The sequence below is a fragment of the Diceros bicornis genome, chromosome 3, assembly GCF_020826845.1.
Source record: "Diceros bicornis minor isolate mBicDic1 chromosome 3, mDicBic1.mat.cur, whole genome shotgun sequence".
NCBI classification, from domain to species: Eukaryota; Metazoa; Chordata; class Mammalia; order Perissodactyla; family Rhinocerotidae; genus Diceros; species Diceros bicornis.
In genome coordinates, this window is record NC_080742.1 from 89154552 (window position 1) to 89172998 (window position 18447).

Here is an 18447-nt window from a genome sequence, read left to right on the forward strand (position 1 = left end):
GATGGTGATGGTGGTGGTGGTGGTGACGGTGACGGTGACGGCGGTGGCGGTGGCGGTGGCGGTGGTGGTGGTGGTGATAGTCGTGGTGGTGGTTAGTGGTAGGGGTGGTGGTGGTAGTAATACTGGAGGTAGTATTTTGTTGGTGAAACAGGAGAATCACATGAAATTCAGTTGCCTGTTGTCCTTCACAGAAATAGGAAAAATACTGGCAGCTAGGCTCTCTGATTTTCCTTCTTTGGGTTTGAATGGTCTCATTTCTTCTACTTTCTACATGTCTATTCCATTCTCTTTTGGACAAACAAGTATTTTCGGGTTTCTTCTACTTTCTACATGTCTATTCCATTCTCTTTTGGACAAACAAGTATTTTCGGTAAAACTCTTTAATTTATGCCTCTCAGTAACATGACTTGATCTCAAAGACCTAGTGCCCAGTGCAATATGATTCAGACTTTCTGTCTCAAAGCCTAATTTCTGGGAGGGAGAATCCAACCGGACCAGGTTTGGTCAACTATCCAGTGCTGGTCCAATCAGCTGTGGCCAGTGGGTTAGGGTGATGTTGGGTTCCCTTACAGAAGTCGGCAGGGGCTCTCTGGGTGTGGGGGAGGGGAGCCATGGAGACAATGATAGGAATCTCTAGTATAAGATTTGGGCTTAAGGAGAAGTATCCATTTGTGAGGCTAGGATAGTAGAATTTGATAACTGATAGGATCTGAGAGTTTCCACTCTGAGAGACATGGTGGAGCGTGAACTCTGAAAACTTTCAATCAATAAACAAATATTTAGTCTGCAAAAGCAATTTTCTGGATTTACTGACTTTAGACTTTACGAACATTGGATTACTAGATTGCAATTAAATTAGTGCAAGTTCAACTCTGCTGTTATTTGAGTGACCTTTAGCAAGTCATTTTCCTTAGTTTCTGCTTCCACATTTATACATGGGGATTAAAAATACCTGCCCTATCTCATAGGGTAGTTGTGATTATAGATTATACTGCTCTGAAAACTGCAAGGTGTTACACAAATGCAAAGTTTTATTACTAATGTGAATATCAGGTAATGTATTATTCCTAAAACTCTGTCCTTGAACTCACACCTGTGTGTGCACGTGTTCCTGAGTGTGGGGATAAGAGGTAGGAAAGGGTGGAAGGCAGTGTAAAACTGTGAAATAATAGATATTTCACAAGGGCAGGAAATGCTGTAACGCTCAGTATAAGTCACTTCTACTCTCACCTTCCTCTGAACATTTCTAGGTGGAGAAATTACTCCTACCCCAAACAACTCCATTTCTCCCTTTCCAGGTAGCCTCTGATGTGAAGAGCTTATATTTGGGGCAAAGGAAGGAAAATCAACTCAGCTGCAATAAAAAGAAAGAGGTACAATTTAAAGTTTACAGGCTATGGAGACTGTGAGAGATGACTTGTGATAGAAAGGGGTGTAGAAGGTGTGTGAGTGTGAGCAGTGTGCTGTGATGTAGTGTGTGTGTTCATGTCTGTGAGAGAGAGAAAGAGGGGGGAGAGGGAGAGTGGGAGGGAGAGGAAGAGAGGGTGTTAAAGAGTCATGTAGAACAAAGTGATGAGCTAGGCCTGGCTTTCCTCCAACGGCCTGTGGAATCAGTTCAGTGTGGGAGGCACGGCTGCTCTCTCCTTGTCCGTCAGTGGTCTATGGATGGAAGAGACTGCCTCCTCCAGCCCAATCTAGTGAGGCTGTTCCTGGGCGTTGATGAACTGGAGGAGGAATTCTTAATGGAATTTAAGCTAATGATACTGCTTGCTATATTTTATTTGACTTTATTTTCAGGAAAGACAAGTCGAGGAGGGATTGGGAAGCTGACATTGGATGTCAGGTACTTATTATTTCAACTTCAGCTCAAAATAATATGATGCCATACATATTATCACTCCTAATTTACAGAGAAGGCAGCTGAGCTTCAAAAAATTTAAATGACTGCCCAAGGTCTGTAGCAAGTAAGTAGAGAATATGATATTCAAGCCCAGGCTAGTTTGATTCCAAACCCCATGCTCTTTCTATGACACCTTACGGGGGACCATTAAACCACCATCTGAAGATTTAACACGGAAACACTCTCCAAGAAATGACTTATCTTGATATAAATGTTATATTCAGCTGTTTCAGATAAATAGGCTCTTAAGGGTACTTTCAGTCATCTAACCCACCCAGAGTCTATTGTTGGTAAAATCTGGACAGATGAGTATCTTATTTCTATAAGGATTTTATTTTGGGAAGGGAGAATCTGTTAACTCATGTTCAATGCTAGGAGGATGGAGAACACACGCTGGTGCTCAGCTGTCCCCTCTCAGCTCAGTGGTCAGAATAGGCTCCTCAAGTGGGTCTGGCTTTGATAGAGAGTTTGAGGGAACTGGCCAGCAGCGACTTGATGAGTGGCCAGCACACCTCTGAGCACTTTGGGATATCTATACCTATGAAATAGAAATATATTCTTGAATGTACGGTTACTCCAGTAGTTCAGGAAAGGGGAAACATCAACATGAATTGAGTATTTGGAGAAATTTCATGACAAAGTGAGTTTGGCTTTGCAATAGGAGAGGGGTTTGCATAGGAAAACAGAGAGAGAAGACATTTCTGGTGGAGGGCCCCCCTTAAGCAAATATGCAGAAGCAGCAATGAGCCAAGTTGATTGGTGAATAGTGAACAAACATTGGAATAGTAGAGTCAAGAATGATAAAGAAGGCCGTAGAGAGAGAAAGAAGAGTTTGAGTTTGTCCTGAAGAATAGACAATGACTATTTTAGGTTTTAGAACAGAAACCTGAATAAGTTTTGTTTAGGGAAGGTTGGCACAGGGGGAGACAGGGGTTCTCACTCACCTTGACAATGTGATTTGTTGTTCCTCGGTCTTTAAGGAGTGCCTCCGGAGGATCTCAGGATCTCTTTTGTGTTATCGATGGACAGGCAGCTCGTACAGCTTCCAGAGTTCCCCAAGGATATGTACTAGTTCTGTTTAGAGGTGTGGGGAGAAGTAATATTCGGAGTGAAGACTCAAAATGACAGATAATCCAGCATTTTGAGTACTAGGCAGAGAGCTCAGAAATCCATTTCGTGTTTATGACACCTCTGGGCAGTTTCTTACCTGTAGTGGGTCCCTGTTGCTGGCGGAAGGCTTCTGCTAACACGATGAGCCTCCAGCGTGCTTTACCAACAGCATCCCTGACTTTCCCACGGCTGTCTTCCCTGTCTGTATCTTTTTGCTGCAGTTTCCAGATCAGTCCTGTTCCTTCTTACCTCTGTGCCTTGCTTATGCTGATCCCTGCCCCAAATGTCTCTCCTTCTCTCTTTCTCTCCCACTTCCATCTATCTACACCTTTGATTTCTTTCCTGTGCCTGCCACTTGTGTGTCTTCTGTTTCCAGTAGCATTTGTAGGTGCTGTCTTCTCTTTCATATCATAGCCATTTGACTTCTTACATTCTCTTGGCTGTGAGGTTTTGGGGTGTCACTCATATTTTTGTTCAAACATAGGCTTGACCAGACTGCCTGGCTTTACGTTCTGGTTTCACCTCTTATTAATTACATAACCTTGGGCAAGTTGCTCTTTGCACCTCAGATGTCTCATCTGCAGATCTGGGATAATAACAATATCTACCTCATAGTGTTGTTAAGAGGAGGGAGTGAAATTATGCATGTGAATCATTTAACATAATGCACAGGGGATAGTGAGCTTTCCAAAAATGTTGCTGTTATTGCTATTCTGACAGTGCCTTGTTTATAGTACACATATAGTAACTATAAGTTGAACTGACTTGTGTTTAGCAAGCGGTTATTGTTGTGTTTTGGGGGTTAGAAGCAAGGAGGCGGCCCAGGAGCTAACGCCTGATCCAACAATGGGTCACGCAGGTCTGGGGAAGAGTGGTGTCTGGGGAATGGGGAGGAGGAGCTCTTGTCATCATGATACTGCTTCTCACATTTGCATGGCCTCCCAGGCTCCCAAATAGATGTGTTTTCCTGACATTCACAGGCCCAGGTAAGGCTGTGTCACCGGGAAAGCAAACCACGCTGGGCCCCACAGTCCTTGTACCTTGGTCTCACCTGAATGGTCTCCTTTTTTAATCCAGGAGTTAAATTTTTAAACCACCACAGTCAGGCAACATCATAGATGTCAGTATGTAGTACAGGGCTTTGCACAAAGTGGGTGCTTGGTCATTTTTATTTTCTAAATATTAATGAGTGCCTACTCAGTTCAGAATCCTGATTTAGGGGAGAAGGGAGTATTGGCTCAGTTGAAGGCGCCTTGGGCTTCAGTCTCAGCTGTGGCAGATGCGTCGTAATCATAGTTGTAACTGACACTTATTGAGTAGCTATTGTGTAACACCAAGTCTTTTACTTGTATTATGTTGTTTAATCGATTATAATTCGATTGGATAGGTACCATTTTTGTCTCCATGTAAGCTAAGGAAACAGAGCTTAACTTGACTATGCTTCGCCAGCTGGCAAGCAGACCTGGAGTTTGCACTCAAGTCAGCCCGACTTCAGATCTGGGCCTTTTAGTCACTACACCCATGCAAACCTCACAAAAACTCCTGGGTCCCAGCTTCCTCAGCCGTAAAATGAGCGGACTATATTTGGTGATCTTTAAAGTTCTTTAGGGGTAATACCAAACAGTCCACATGGCCCTGATGCTGAATGGATGAGCATTCGGATGGCAGTTCAGACCCCAGCTGCTGCTGGGCCACGGTGAATACCAGTGAGATAATGTAGGCTAAAAGCCTCGGTGCCCACAGACCTCTGTGCACATCAGTTTTACTTTCCTTCCTCTTTTAGCTCCAAATTCTTTGACATGATGCCAAGGAAACACAATTGATCAGTGGTTCCCAATATCTGGTCTGCAGACTTTGTTGGTTTCTGTGCTATTTCACTGGTGGTCAGTGAAATGAGAAAAATAAGGACAAGGAAGTGAACTTTTCAAAAAGATAAGTTGGTTCCATTTTATTTTATTTATTTATTTTTTTTGTGTGTGAGGAAGACCAGGCCTGAGCTAACATCCGATGCCAATCCTCCTCTTTTTTGCTGAGGGAGACTGGCCCTGGGCTAACATCCGTGCCCATCTTCCTCCACGTTATATGGGACGCCTCCACAGTGTGGCTTAACAAGCTGTGCGTCTGTGCGTGCCCGGGATCTGAACCAGCAAACCCTGGGTCACCACAGCGGAACGTGCACACTTAGCCACTTGCGCCACCGGGCTGGCGTCCAAGTTGACTCCATTTTAATAGTCTATATCCGCTATGAAATGACAGTGATAATAGATGGTGACTTTTGTTTTGATTTACCAGGTGACATACACAGTTGCCCCTTGGCCCAAATTTTTCCTGAATTTTCACTGGTCTTTAAAAGCAAATGTCTGGAAGTAGCAACAGTTGAGTAGGGCTTTTTAAACTCTCTGTGGCAAAGAGCAGGTTTTTTTTTTTTTTTTTTTTTTTTAATTTCTGATATGTCACAGACTGTGACTTTTGTAAAGTTAGAATAAAAATAAATTACTAGAAAAATGAAATTAAAAACCAGATATATACACGGTCCCGCCCGGTGGCGTAGTGGTTAAATTCACATACTCCTCTTTGGCAGCCTATGGTTCGCAGGTTCAGATCCTGGGTGCAGACCTATACACCGCTCATCAAGCCATGCTGTGGTGGCGTCCCAGATACAAAATAGAGGAAGATGGGCACAGATGTTAGCTTAGGGAGAATCTTCCTCACCAAAAACAAAATAAAATAAACCAAAACCAGATATACACAAATACAAGCTCCATTTTTTAATTATTATGGTCAACGGACATAAAATTTCTCTGTCGAGTTGCAATAAAAGCTTCTAAACACCAATCCTCAATTTTGGTACTTATTTCCTTGGGGACGGGCAACATCAGGTTCATGGATCACTGGGATCATTTGGAGCGGTGCCTAGGAGAGGACACTGCCCTGCTTTAGACAGAGTCTGCCTAGCAGTAGATCAGAGTTCTGACCTGGGGTTCATGGATGAGAATCAGAGAGTAGGTGAACTTGGAAGGGGAGAATATTTATGTATTTTTTCTTTGCTAAAATCTAGCTGAAATTTAGCATGTCTTTTAATTATGCTAATAATTAAATATCTTTTAATTATTTTAAAGTTAAGCCACAGACCACAGTAGTTCTAAGAGAGGTCACAGCTACTGTTATCTCATATTTTGGAGATAATCTCAAAGTACTACTTACACTATATTGAGATTGCAGTAGCTGCCACTAGTTTTTTTAGTTAACACATCATTAAAGAAGCACGTGCATTACTGTATTGCAATTAAAAAATATTCTAATAGCTATAATTCAATGGAATTGGCTTTCTTTGTATCCTTAAATATTTTATCTCACGCATTTAAGAATGTAATTCTAAGAGAGCCCAATAGGAGGCCCCAAACTGCCAAAGGGCCTTCATAGCACAGAAAAGCTTGACACCTCTTCTAGAGGGAAGAAAACTATTTTGAAAACATTTTCAAAACTATTTCCTTCAAGCGCAAATCAGCAGATTGTGCCACCAAAAGCCACCCGGTTCCTGAGAGATTAGAGGTCACTGGGAGAGAGGGGCTCTTCTGGGATACGGGGTTGTTTATTTCTTGCACTTTATCATCCATACTTGGAGTTGGTCTGTTCTTTTACAGGCACTTTGAGTGTCCTCACTGCTGAATGAACATTCAGCCCCTGGAGGCATTAGAAGTGGTCAGGCTGGTCGCTTCTTGCTCCAGGCTCTTAGGGATGTTCTCCTCAAAGGAAGACAGTGATTACTAATTAACTAGCAAATCTGATCCTGAGAATGAAAGCTAGGCAGTCATTTGCATTTTAAATCAATTAACATTGACACAGTAACCAGTTACCAGGCCTGTGGCTGCTCTCTGTGGACTGTGCTCCTCTGCTTTTATTGTCGGGCCATCCTTCAGAGAGAGCTGGAGCAGCTGCTGAGGTGAGGAGGTGTGTTTGTAAACTGTGCACTCACTTAACGGCTGTACGTAGATGTGTGTGTGTGCAAGTGTGCGTGGACTTGTGCTGATCTCTTTGAGCCAAAATACCCTTTTTAATTTGTTAACCACACCAAAAATCAACAACAAACCACAAAATTACACAAACACACATATAAAACAAAATTCTACTCATTTATCTTTCTTCTTGGTGTGTGTGTGTGTGTGTGTGTGTGTGTGTGTGTTCTTCTGGACCAACGCTGAATCTACAAGCCCTACTGTTGTTAAACTTGTGTGTCTGTGTCTCTCTGTGTGGTGTGATGAATGACTTAATATTCTGGGTGAGGTTGCCAGTAGAAATTCTTTCTGATTCGGGAAATGAGGTGGGGGAAGTGAGGGAAAGGAGCTAGAATTTAGAGCTGGATTGGAGCTTTCGGGGACGTTCTTTCTAAAAGGATGTGGAGTTGTGACTGAGAAGTGGTAATTAGAGAATCCATCATAGTCGGGAAATTGAGAAATCGATGACTCTCTCCGTGCACTGGTGCCTTTATTGAACAAATAAAGAATTATTCTAGGGAAGAGCCTAAGGGTGTGTGTGAAGTATTGGGATGTGTACACGTGTTGGTGTGCAGTGAGCAGTGTGAGAAACTTCATGTGGAGTCTGGAAGGAGGTTATGAAGGGAAAGACACAGTATCTGGACTGGGTATCATGTGCGAAATAGAATGGAAATGCCGAGGGTTGGGGGAAAGGTGAAGGACTGTCGCTGGCCCTTCTCTGGTAAAATCTAATCAAAAAGGGTTGGGTGCTCACTGGTTGCTAGAGTCCAGTCAGACACATGTGGGCATTTCTTTTCTGACTGGCCACTGAGGTGGGAAGGAAGAGTTACTGTGGGGAAAGAGGGAGGCCAGGATCAATCCCATGGATCTCTCTAGAAAAGGCGACCAGCGGGTTCCTGATATATGTCTGAACAGTGGCTTTCATGTGCTAAAGGGACCTCCTGCTCTCCAAACTGTCTATGGCCCTGGTGTCACGGGTGGAGTAGTGAATGTGTATGTGGCGGGCAGGGTGGCATGGAGAGGGAGCTGGGCTTTGGTTTGTTGTGCTGAGTAGGGCCAAAGTGCTACCAGGGACCAAATGAAGTTCAAGGACATTCTACCCCTTACCCTAGTTTTAAGATAGCTCATCACTATTTCAATGCTAACACAAGAGGCCAATGATTTTTTATTGTCAAACATTCTCTTACAAATGAGTTTTTTTTTTAATTTTTTTAAAGATTTTATTTATTTATTTTTTCCCCCCAAAGCCCCAGTAGATAGTTGTATGTCATAGCTGCCCATCCTTCTAGCTGCTGTATGTGGGACTCGGCCTCAGGATGGACGGAGAAGTGGTGCCTCGGTGTGCGCCCGGGATCCGAACCCGGGCCACCAGCATCGGAGCGCGCGCACTTAACCACCAAGCCACGGGGCCGGCCCACTTACAAATGAGTTTTGATGAGCTAATAAAGTTACTTTACAAACTGCCCTGTAAGCATGGAATACTAGGGAGTAGAAGGACTTAGAAGAAGAAATTTCCCATTTAAAATTGATTCAGCAGGTAGCTGTGGAATGTGATAAGAAAGATAAGCCTTTCATACTCTGGTGCTACAGTCACAGTAGGTCACATGTCTTCTAGAGATGATCTCTTTGTGGTTCAGGTGGGGAAATTGAAGCCCAGAGAGGTTAAGCGGGTTTTCCAAGGTCACACAGCTGAGTAGGGTAAGAGCTGGCTGTTAGATCTCTACATTTTGGATATGACTAGATTTGGAAAAAAAAGGCCATTAGCTACTTTTTGTCTTCACATTCTCTAAGTAGCTGGGCGACAATGGACCAACCCAGCAAATTTTGCCCAGGACATTTGAGGAATAGCTGTGACTCACTGGGGTGCTCTTTGCAAGTTGTTCTCAGTCTCCGTAAAACTGACTCTCTCTTTCTTTCCCACTCCATCGCCTGCCTGTGTTATCAAAGGATTTTTAAAAGAATGGCTTAGATAGTCATACGCAAATCAGACACTGGCTATAATTCAGAAAAGATGAAAGTTTGATTATCTAGGTTTTCCAAATTAATTTAGATAGCCATTTAAATAATTTGGGCCCCCGCCTGGTTTAGCTAATACTTTACTAAATAATTATAACAGCCCCAGGAAAATAAGCTTTGGCAGTTACTCATATAACCATTTTAATTCAGGTTATAAATTACTGAGGAATAAATTACTGTTGGGATCTGTACAATTTATATATAGTAATAATTTTCACCTTTTCAGTGAGATTTTCCCTGACCAGCCTAATTAAAATTGCCACCCCTCACCTCCACATTCTTCATCTCCCTCCTGTCCACTTTATTTTTCTCCATAGCTCTTATCACAGTCTAAGCTGCTGTATATTTACTTGTTTTGTTTATCTTCTCTTTTTTCTACCCACAGGAACATAAGTCCCATGAGGGCAAGAATTTTTGTCTGTTTTGTTTGCTGTTGGCGTAGCCAACTCCTGAAAGCATGCTTGGCACATTGTAGGAGTTTCGTAAATAATTAATGAGTGAATAATCGGATGTGCAGTCAGATTCCCGTTCCTCCAGAGACACGGCATTGATAACTCGATGATGAATAAACCTGAGAATACAGTGCATCAGCAGCCCCTTCTCCTTGGTCTCATGGAGAATTTAAAACATGAGTCATAAACTAGAAGTGAATTAATTGTAAGTGATGCTTACAAAACCACTCTAAAACCCCCCAGCTGCTATGGAAATTGAGATGTTGTAGAATTGTTTCCTTTTATTTCCATAAGCCTTCTAACCCAATGGTTGTCTTTGGAAGGACCCAGGCGTCTTTTGTATATCCTACCTCCTCTCAATTTAGAAACCTTGATTGTTCATGAATTTATAAGTTTTCTGTTTTTGCATCATGTTGTGGAAGGTGGCTTTGGATTCAGATTGCCTGGTTTGAAGCCTGGCTCTGAGGTCTGGACCTTGGGCAACCTAGCCTCTGTCAGGCTCAGTGAGCTTATTTGTAAAATGGGGATAATTGCAGTCTCTACTTGTAGGGAGGTTGTGAGGACGAAATGAAATTAGGCATATAAGCACTTCACCTAGTGCTATGCACATTCTAAGTACTTGGTTAATGACCCAGATACTATTTGATAAGACCCCAATCTCACAAAAAGCCTAAGGTGGTGTACAATATGGGGCATTATAGCATAGAATATAGAGTAGTGGTTGAAATTCTGGCTGTGAAGTCCAAAGGGCAGATGTTCAAATTGTGGCTTTGCTCCTTACCAGCTGTGTGACATCAGGCAGGTTATTTGACCTTGCTGAAGCTTAATTTCCTCAAAGTGGGGCTAGTGGCAGTAACTAACTTGGGGTTGTTATAAGGATTGCATGTGACAAATTATGTAAACCTTTTAGCACATTTACTGAATCATTATTAGCTATACTTATCATTACCATTAAAATTGCAGTTTATGTTTGTCTTATGAAATAGAATATTCGAGGACTGATGACAGACTGCCAAGTAGCAGTTTTTTTAAACATTTTTTCTTGTTAAAGCTATTTAAATTATTTCCTATTCTGTTTGCCTTCTGCCATTTTTCTTGATCTTGCATTTTCCTAAATTCCATTCCTAATTGAGATTGTAGGTTTCGCTATCAAGATCCTTGTAATTCAGTGAGTAAAGTCAATCAGATGATGCCAATGAGGGTTTTTTTTTCTTAAGGTTTAGGGAAATGTTTCTCTTCTATAGCTAGAAAGTAATTAGTATTATTCTATAGAGCAGGTAGCCATATTTGAATATATGATGCTAAAGGACTTTTGATAAGAGGCAAACTGATTTAAAAAAATGCAAATGATATTTTATTTAAAAGTCATATTTAACCATGCGTATTAATTACCTGTTGCTGTGTAACAAATTACCCTAAAACTTAACAGCTTGAAACAATAAACATTTATTATCTCACATTTTCTATGGGTTAGGAATGTGGGAACAGCTTAGCTGAGTGGTTCTGTTTCAGGGTCTCTCATGAGATTGCAGCCAAGATGTTGCCTGGAACTGCAGTCACGTGAAGGCTTGACTTGGGTTGGAGGGTCCACTTCTGAGATGCCTCACTCACATGGCTGTTGGCAAAAGGCCTCAGTTCCTTGGTGGCTGTTGGTCCTTTTCATAGGCCTGCTTGAATGTCATTATGACACGGCAGCTGGCTTCTTCAGGAATGATCCAAGAAAAAGAGGAAGGAAGTGATCCAACAGAACAAGGAAGAAAGAAGCTTTAACACCTTCATCTTGAGAGTCGCACACCATCGCCTCTGCCACATTCCTTTTGTGAGAAATGAATCACTAAGACCAGACTACTCTCAAGGGGTGAAGAATGGAGGCTTGCTCCCACCTCTTGAAGAGAGGAGTAGCAAAGAATTTTTGGACCTTTTTATTTTTTTAAAATCACCCTATCACGATTTTGAATAATATTGAATTTTATTTTATTTCACATTTTACTCAGTTCTCTCTGTGTGGTTATCTACATTATTCTCAATCTTTTGCTGTTATATGTCATTATACAATGAAAAACCTTTATCTGGACGTACATTGCTTCCCACATATGCAAATGTATTGATGGGCTAAATTTCTGTAAATGGAATTCCAGATTATGGGTGTAAGTAACTTTAATAGTTTTTGCCAAATCTTCATTCAGCACATGGTGTTTATGGTTTGACTAGCAATGTGTGGGTGCCTTTTTCTTCTTAGTGTCTAACATAGTGTGTTAATAAACATTTGGAAAAATTATAAATATCGGTATAAAGAAAAATCTCCCATCTCACAACTGTTAGCAACCACCAAAGAAAAGGAGACGTGATCACTTCAATGGGCATTCTGATAACTCCTCTCCTTGCCAGTGAACAGGAGTCCACTCCTTACTTCATTAGTTAATTTAATTATACCAGGCATGAAATGTTATTAATTATATAGGATTTTATATGCAGGATTAATATTATGGTATATTTTATAAAGCCTTCGGGAATGTGAGGTACTGGGGACAGGACAGGTAAGAAAGATTGGAGTTAGGTAATTTATTTTAGAAAAAACAAGGCAATCCTTGTAGAGAAAGGTACAGCCCCATTTCCTTTTGCATAGTAAGAAGGCATTACGTTGACAAACAGCAATTTCTCATCAATGTATGAGAAGGAAATCCTGTTGGCAATTCACGCTTGGACAAAGGACTGAGGAAGGCTGCTTCTGTCTGAAGCAGCCTGAAGGAGAATGTGGAGGTTGTGTGAGTGCACATTGATTGGATGGAGAATGAGGCTGCAAAGAGATATCAAACATTAAGGATGAGCTGAGGATTTAAGATTCCCAAGCTGGGGAGTTTTGAATTAAGGCCTGAGGGAAGAAGTGAGGGGATGTGCTTTTTGAGTAAAGGTAGTGTGATTCACAAGGCAGCCTGGGAGTGGAGCAGTGGGTGGGTTGGTGGAGAAAGTGGGCCTTAAATGGGCAAGTCTGCTGCTCAGGACTTCTCCTGTTTCTTTGCCGTTTTCTACACTCTGTGTCTCAGATAACAAGTGAGTCACCTGGCACAGGGGCCATAGAGCACTTAGCGGATAAGAGGTTGTATCAGAACACATTCATAAGGGCAGTGGCCAGGAATGTGCATCTGCCACTTCACAACACTGAGTGAGGTGCAGCCACACTCATGAAAAGTGAGATTGAAGGATTTCTTAGGAACGTGCTGTTTCTTACCCAGGACCCACAAACCACAAACTATCTTCTCTATGGTAAACGATAACGTAATGATGTGTTATCTTTTATTATTTAAAGTGTTTTTATTTGAGTCTCACAGGAAGAAGGTGACAATAGGTAATAATAACAATAGACATTATTAGTTCCATCTTTACAGGTTAGAAAATTCAGACTCAAGAATGTGAAGTAAATTTATTTGGCTACCACAGCAAAAAATGTTAGGACTGGAAATCCAGTTTAAGTCTTCTTGTGCTCTATTTAGCTTGCTCTTGTTCTTAGCAGGAGAACTTGGGGACACGACAGAGAATGAGAAAACTAATGAAATATTTAGCACAGGCATCTTTTGTGAAAGAGAGGAGTAAAGAAGCAAGCAATTTGCGTGACTCACTCAAAAATGACATATTAAAAGCGGGTATGAATTTTATAGATGTTCTGGTTCAACTTCTTTAATTTGTAAATGAGGAAACTGAGAATCGGAAGACATAAATAAATTTCCCAAGGTCATCTGGCTTGTTGTTTTCAGAATGAGGAATAAAATTCAGGTCTTCCGATTCTCAAGAAAGAATACTCTTTCTACCATACATGGCTTTTATTATATAGAAAGAAATAACAGTATTGGACTTGAAGCTCACTTAAGGCAAGTGCCATCATTTTATCCTCTAAAATATCTTTATGGTCTACGATAGTTAGGAAGAATTTGGGTATTTTGTAAATATTCAATCAGGAATTAAAATGTTACTTATTGGTCAATACTTATTGGTCAATAAGTATTGATTATGCAGATTCTGCTAGTAGGTACTTAGGACATTGAAGATGAAGAAGCAAGCCTAATTCTCATAGCCTGGGAGCTCACAATTTGAGGGAGAAAAAGAGCATTGTAAACCTAAGGAAGTTGACATATGTTCAGGGAAAAAGCCTTAGGAAAACATCCTTGGTTATAAATGAGCTGGGATTAGAAAAGGTGCTTGATATACTGGAGGTGTTGGGAGGGGTGTTTTGATGGGTTGAAAACTTTCACAAGGGCCACCCATCCCCCACCACTTTCTCCAAATATGCTATTTTATTTTTCCTTATTACCATCTCCTACATCATTTTTGTCCCTCATTTCACTGTCATCAATTTATACCTGCCCCCCCCATAGGATAATGTTGTACAGTATTGTTAAATCCACTAATGAACTCAAAATTCCCAAAGTGAATTCAAACAGCAGTGAATATCAAAGTCATCTGGGGAACTTTTAAAACCTATATAGAAGGGTTCAAGTTGGCAGACTGATCACAGGATTTTACCCTTTTTCCTTTCCAAACTTCCACTGACATTCTAGTAAAGATGTACCAAATAAAATGACTCTGTAACAATATGGAAGAAGAAAAGCAGACAGGTCCACTGTGTTGGGTATATCAGAGCAGAGGTGACGTCAGCTCATAATTAGCTTGGGTGAGGAGGTCTGTAGTGGAATTGGGGGCAGTCCTGCCCAGAGAGACCACCAGGCCCTGAGCTAGGAGTGGAGAGTACAGAGAGCCGGAGAGGGATGTGGGCCAGTGTTCAGCTGTGGTTGGGCTTGTAAAGGGGCTGTGAAGAGTATTGTTTTCCAGGAAGTGCATTTACTAGTGTATATTCTATTTATAAAAAGATGGTTTTCAACTATTTCTTTTTATGTTACAACTCATATAAAGGCTATTACACTTATGAGCAATATTTGCCAAGGTCATATGGAGAAGGAGGTGGCTATATGTTCTGAAAAAGCCTCTCCAGAGATATTGATGTACCTTTCCGTCATATTTTGAAAATTACTGCTTTAAAGAAACCTTGGGGGCCGGCCCCATGGTCTAGCGGTTAACTTTGATGCACTCTGCTTTGGCTGCTCGGGTTCGTGGGTTCCCGGGCGCAGACCTACACCACTCATCAACCATGCTGTGGTGGCAACCCACATATAAAATAGAGGAAGATTGGCACAGATGTTAGCTCAGGGGGAAAAAAAAACCTTTGAAGTCAATCCTCTTCTAAAATAAATAAAATAAAAAAATGATGTCTAATTTATGTTATTTTTTAAATCCAAATTTTCTTTTTTCTTCCTTTTTCACTTGTACTCCTATGGTTACTGGTGAGGTTCCTGGGATGAAGGCACGCTATTTCCCATTTCATCCTCCCCTTATCTTTTGGGAAAGAGGAATGAGGACACTGCAGTGCACATATGACACAAAAGATCTTGTGTTTATGTTCTACTCAGTCTTGCTCCCAAATCAACAAATACTCATGTATAGCACCTGCCAGGTGGCATCCAGGGAAGCATTGTGCTCTTCCCAACATTTTTCACATCATAGAGCACAAAGAAAATCACATTGGCATCTCTAGGCTAAATGGAAGAGATCTGGATTTCCAGAGGAGACAACTCTCAGCAGAAGACTGGCCCTGGATTCTCTGCCTGACCCCACTCAGCTGCCCATAGAGTGGAGGGAATCAGTACTGCAGGCTCTCAGGCTGAGAAGGATAACTCAGGGAGGGGTAAGATACTCTCACTCCTTGGCCTCTGGTAGCTTAAAAGTTAGTAGGGAAAGACAGATTCTCCTCAGAGTTATAAATATAGATAAGATAGAGTGCTTGGGAGCAAGAGAGCAAGGGAGGGCTATTAATTTTAAGCCCTGGAGGAGATATTGTTCGAACTGGAGGAACACATTCTGATAAGTGGAGAAGATGGGGCTGGAGGAGGGTGTGTGCTTTGATGTAGTCATGAAAATAAGTGTCTTTGAAGCATAGACTAGGAGCAAATTTCAGCTCCATCATTTCTCTGGGGTTGCTGACAAGTTTTACACATTTCTGACCTCTGTTTCCTACCTTGTAAAATGGAGATGAATAATACTTGCATTTCAGGTTTATAAGGATGACTGATAATGTCTGGGAAATACATGGCACATAGAAGCCCAAAAACTTAGCTACAACGATTCTTAAGAGTTAGATTGTAGATGACGCCGTTTAGTCTCATAAGCAATGGAAGCCATTACAAGCTTGTGAGGCCTCAAAACCAGTGGCCCCATTCATGTAGATAATTCTGCTCCTTCTGCTGTCTCCTCTCTCCTTTTACTTTACACTTTTCTTGTGTCTGATTCTAGATACTCTAATGCACAATCTCCTATAACTTAAGGAGATACAAGAAGCTAGTTAGATCACGAAACTCATTTTAGAAATCATTCCATCACATGACCCAACTTGACAATGAATTTATTTTACTTCTTCTGTATAAGATTTTATATAGCTTTATGAGAAATTTCTCCCTCCATTCTGGCTTTTGAATTGATTTTGACTTGCTGTAGGCTTCACTCCCTATTGAGTGGCAGATTTCTGCATTATAGTAGGGGTCTACGTAGTTTCTCATGCTTTTGGAGAAGTGCTATATTGTGTCCATAGAGATAAATTCTCACAGAAAACATGAAAGACAGAGTGTGCCCTTACCTAACAGAAAGTGAGGTCATGAGGAGAATCCCTAAAGTGGAAGTCAGGACCCCTAATTTTCCCATTGACTTGTCCTGAGCTTTGGGCGCGTGTCATTAAAGCACACAACACCTCAGTCCTTTCATCTGTCCAATGGAAAAATTAGCCTGGCCATTCTTATATCTCAGTGTTGTTGTGCATATAAAATGCAATCAGCATAGGATGTTGCTATCCTAGGTTAACAGACAGGGTATCCCAGGCATTCTCAGAACTTAGCTAAGCCAAAGGCATGAAACGTCAAACTTTCCCTTTCAAAGACAGTAAACGTTATCTATAAAAAATGCTGTTGGAATTAGGCACAAGTGACTAACGGATATATTTTGTTTAATGTTTGAGAGAGAATACAGAATGTTGACTGCAAAGGACGAGCTTTCTAAAGAATGACAGAAGTGGAGTCAGAGGAAGGAGGTGCTAAATGCAGTGATATCTGGGGCAACCAGGGGAAGGATGTGGAGCAAGTGATGGGGAATTTGTGTTACCTGCTACCGATGGAGGATAGTGTCACAACTCAGTCAGTATCAGAATTGTCCCTAGCAAAGGACAAAGTCCTAAAACAGGTGCACTGAGGAAGATTTCCAGAAAGGACTGCATGTGAGGCATAATCCTCATTTGAGTATGTGCATGGTGGTTAACTCAGTGCCAGGAAAAAACCTTAAATGTGGTCTGTGCCTTCCTGGTCAGAGACTAAGGAAGCCTGCACAGAGTCCTGGGAACACTGACAATCCCAGTGGTCCCTGATTTAATAGCTGTCATTTATCTTATCTTTCCTATATGAACTGCACCTTTGTGAGCCACATAACAGATAAGGGGAAATTTCTCTCTATAGGAATGTTTCATCCACTAAATGAATAAAGAATGATAGAATTATAGTATCACTATGTCACCACTCCTAATGGAATAATAGATCTAAGAAATGCTCACCAATGGCTGTTAACATTAAAAAAAAAGAGAGAATCTGCTAGATTTTATATGTCTTCTAATGATGGCTATATGGGGGGTTTGTTATGTGATTCATTCTACTTAAGTATATATTCGAGCTTTTTCATTGAAAAATTTACTAGCTATATAGTAAATAAAACTCAATTCTAATTTTTTTTCTCTCTTTTTTTACAGATGGCAGGAAAGAAGTGGAAAAATTTCACTACTTTGGAGCTTATGCTCAGTGTACTTCTGCTTGTGGTGTTTATCATCACTATTCCTGTATTTGTGCTTTCGGCTAGAGATTGCTTGGAATCAAAAGGTAACGAGGAACTCTGGTGTTCTCTCTCCCTATGTTGTCTCATCAGAGCAAAAACCACATAAATGGCAGGAAGGTGATGCTTTCATGTTCATTGGTGTGAGTGTGTGTGTGCACGCACGTGTGTGTGTGGGTTGTATGTGTGTTGGGGAGCACCTAACTAAAACTGTGGCGGCTCCATAGGTACTCACTGTAGTCTGAAATTCTGACACTTTCATTTCCCAGTTAGTATAGTGCAGTATTCCGCAATTGACACTGGAATATATTTGCTGAATTTCATTGAATAATCCTAATTCTGTTAACAATAATAATTAACAATACCCTTACATGAAAGGCAGTCAAATAAGTATATAATAAATTAAAGTGTTTTAGGCCAAAGTTCAGTTCTTTGAGTGACAACTACCAGAGTTACTTTAATAAAAGTTTATTGAAGTGTTTTGTTCTAAAATAGGGCTGTGTTGTGCTGAGTTATCTGTGATTTCTTATCTGGGGTTCATCTAGGAGCAGCTCCCTAGGTGAAGCAGGCGACGAAGAGCGGTATGTGGCTAGAGGAAAACCTTTGCCCCTCTACCTCATTCCCAGGCATGTGCTTTCTCCTTCTGTGGGAAGTTACATTAAATAATCTCAAAGGTCGTTCAACTCATAAAAGTCTATGATCCTGAAGATGGAACTAAAATCCTTATGCAGAGACTGGCACAAATATAGAGTTCCTTTAATCCACCTTTGAACTGGAAACCCTAATGAAAAGAAAATAATTAAAAGCCTCATCGTTTTGTCTTAATGTTGTTATCAACTTCTTGTAGAGTGCCTTAAAGAGATCTTACTTCTTTCTTTCAGAATGCAATAAACCTGCCTTTTTTATTTTACTGATTTTTAAATCTGAATCAAAGTCCTGGGATAGTTTCTAACTGCCAATTTCTAGGTTGGTGGGCTCTCTTTTTATATTTTGTCATATGAGACTTTACACTTGCCATCACTTAGAAGTGTTCCTTGTTGAGGGATTGCCTGTTGACTGAACA

General features: G+C 41.1%; 1 protein-coding gene across 2 annotated transcripts in view; it reads left to right on the forward strand.

Annotated features, from left to right (window-relative positions):
- The first annotated feature begins 1220 nt into the window (after positions 1-1220).
- Positions 1221-18447, forward strand: part of MGAM (maltase-glucoamylase) — a 185146-nt gene continuing 167919 nt past the window's right edge. Inside the window, exons 1-3 of one of the 2 annotated variants that reach the window (XM_058531697.1) lie at positions 1221-1373; positions 1798-1843; positions 17305-17431. In XM_058531697.1, the coding sequence (XP_058387680.1) occupies positions 17305-17431 (127 nt within the window). In that variant the 5' untranslated portion in view covers positions 1221-1373; positions 1798-1843. The remainder of the gene's footprint in view (positions 1374-1797; positions 1844-17304; positions 17432-18447) is intronic. The other variant, XM_058531688.1, reaches the window with a different exon arrangement.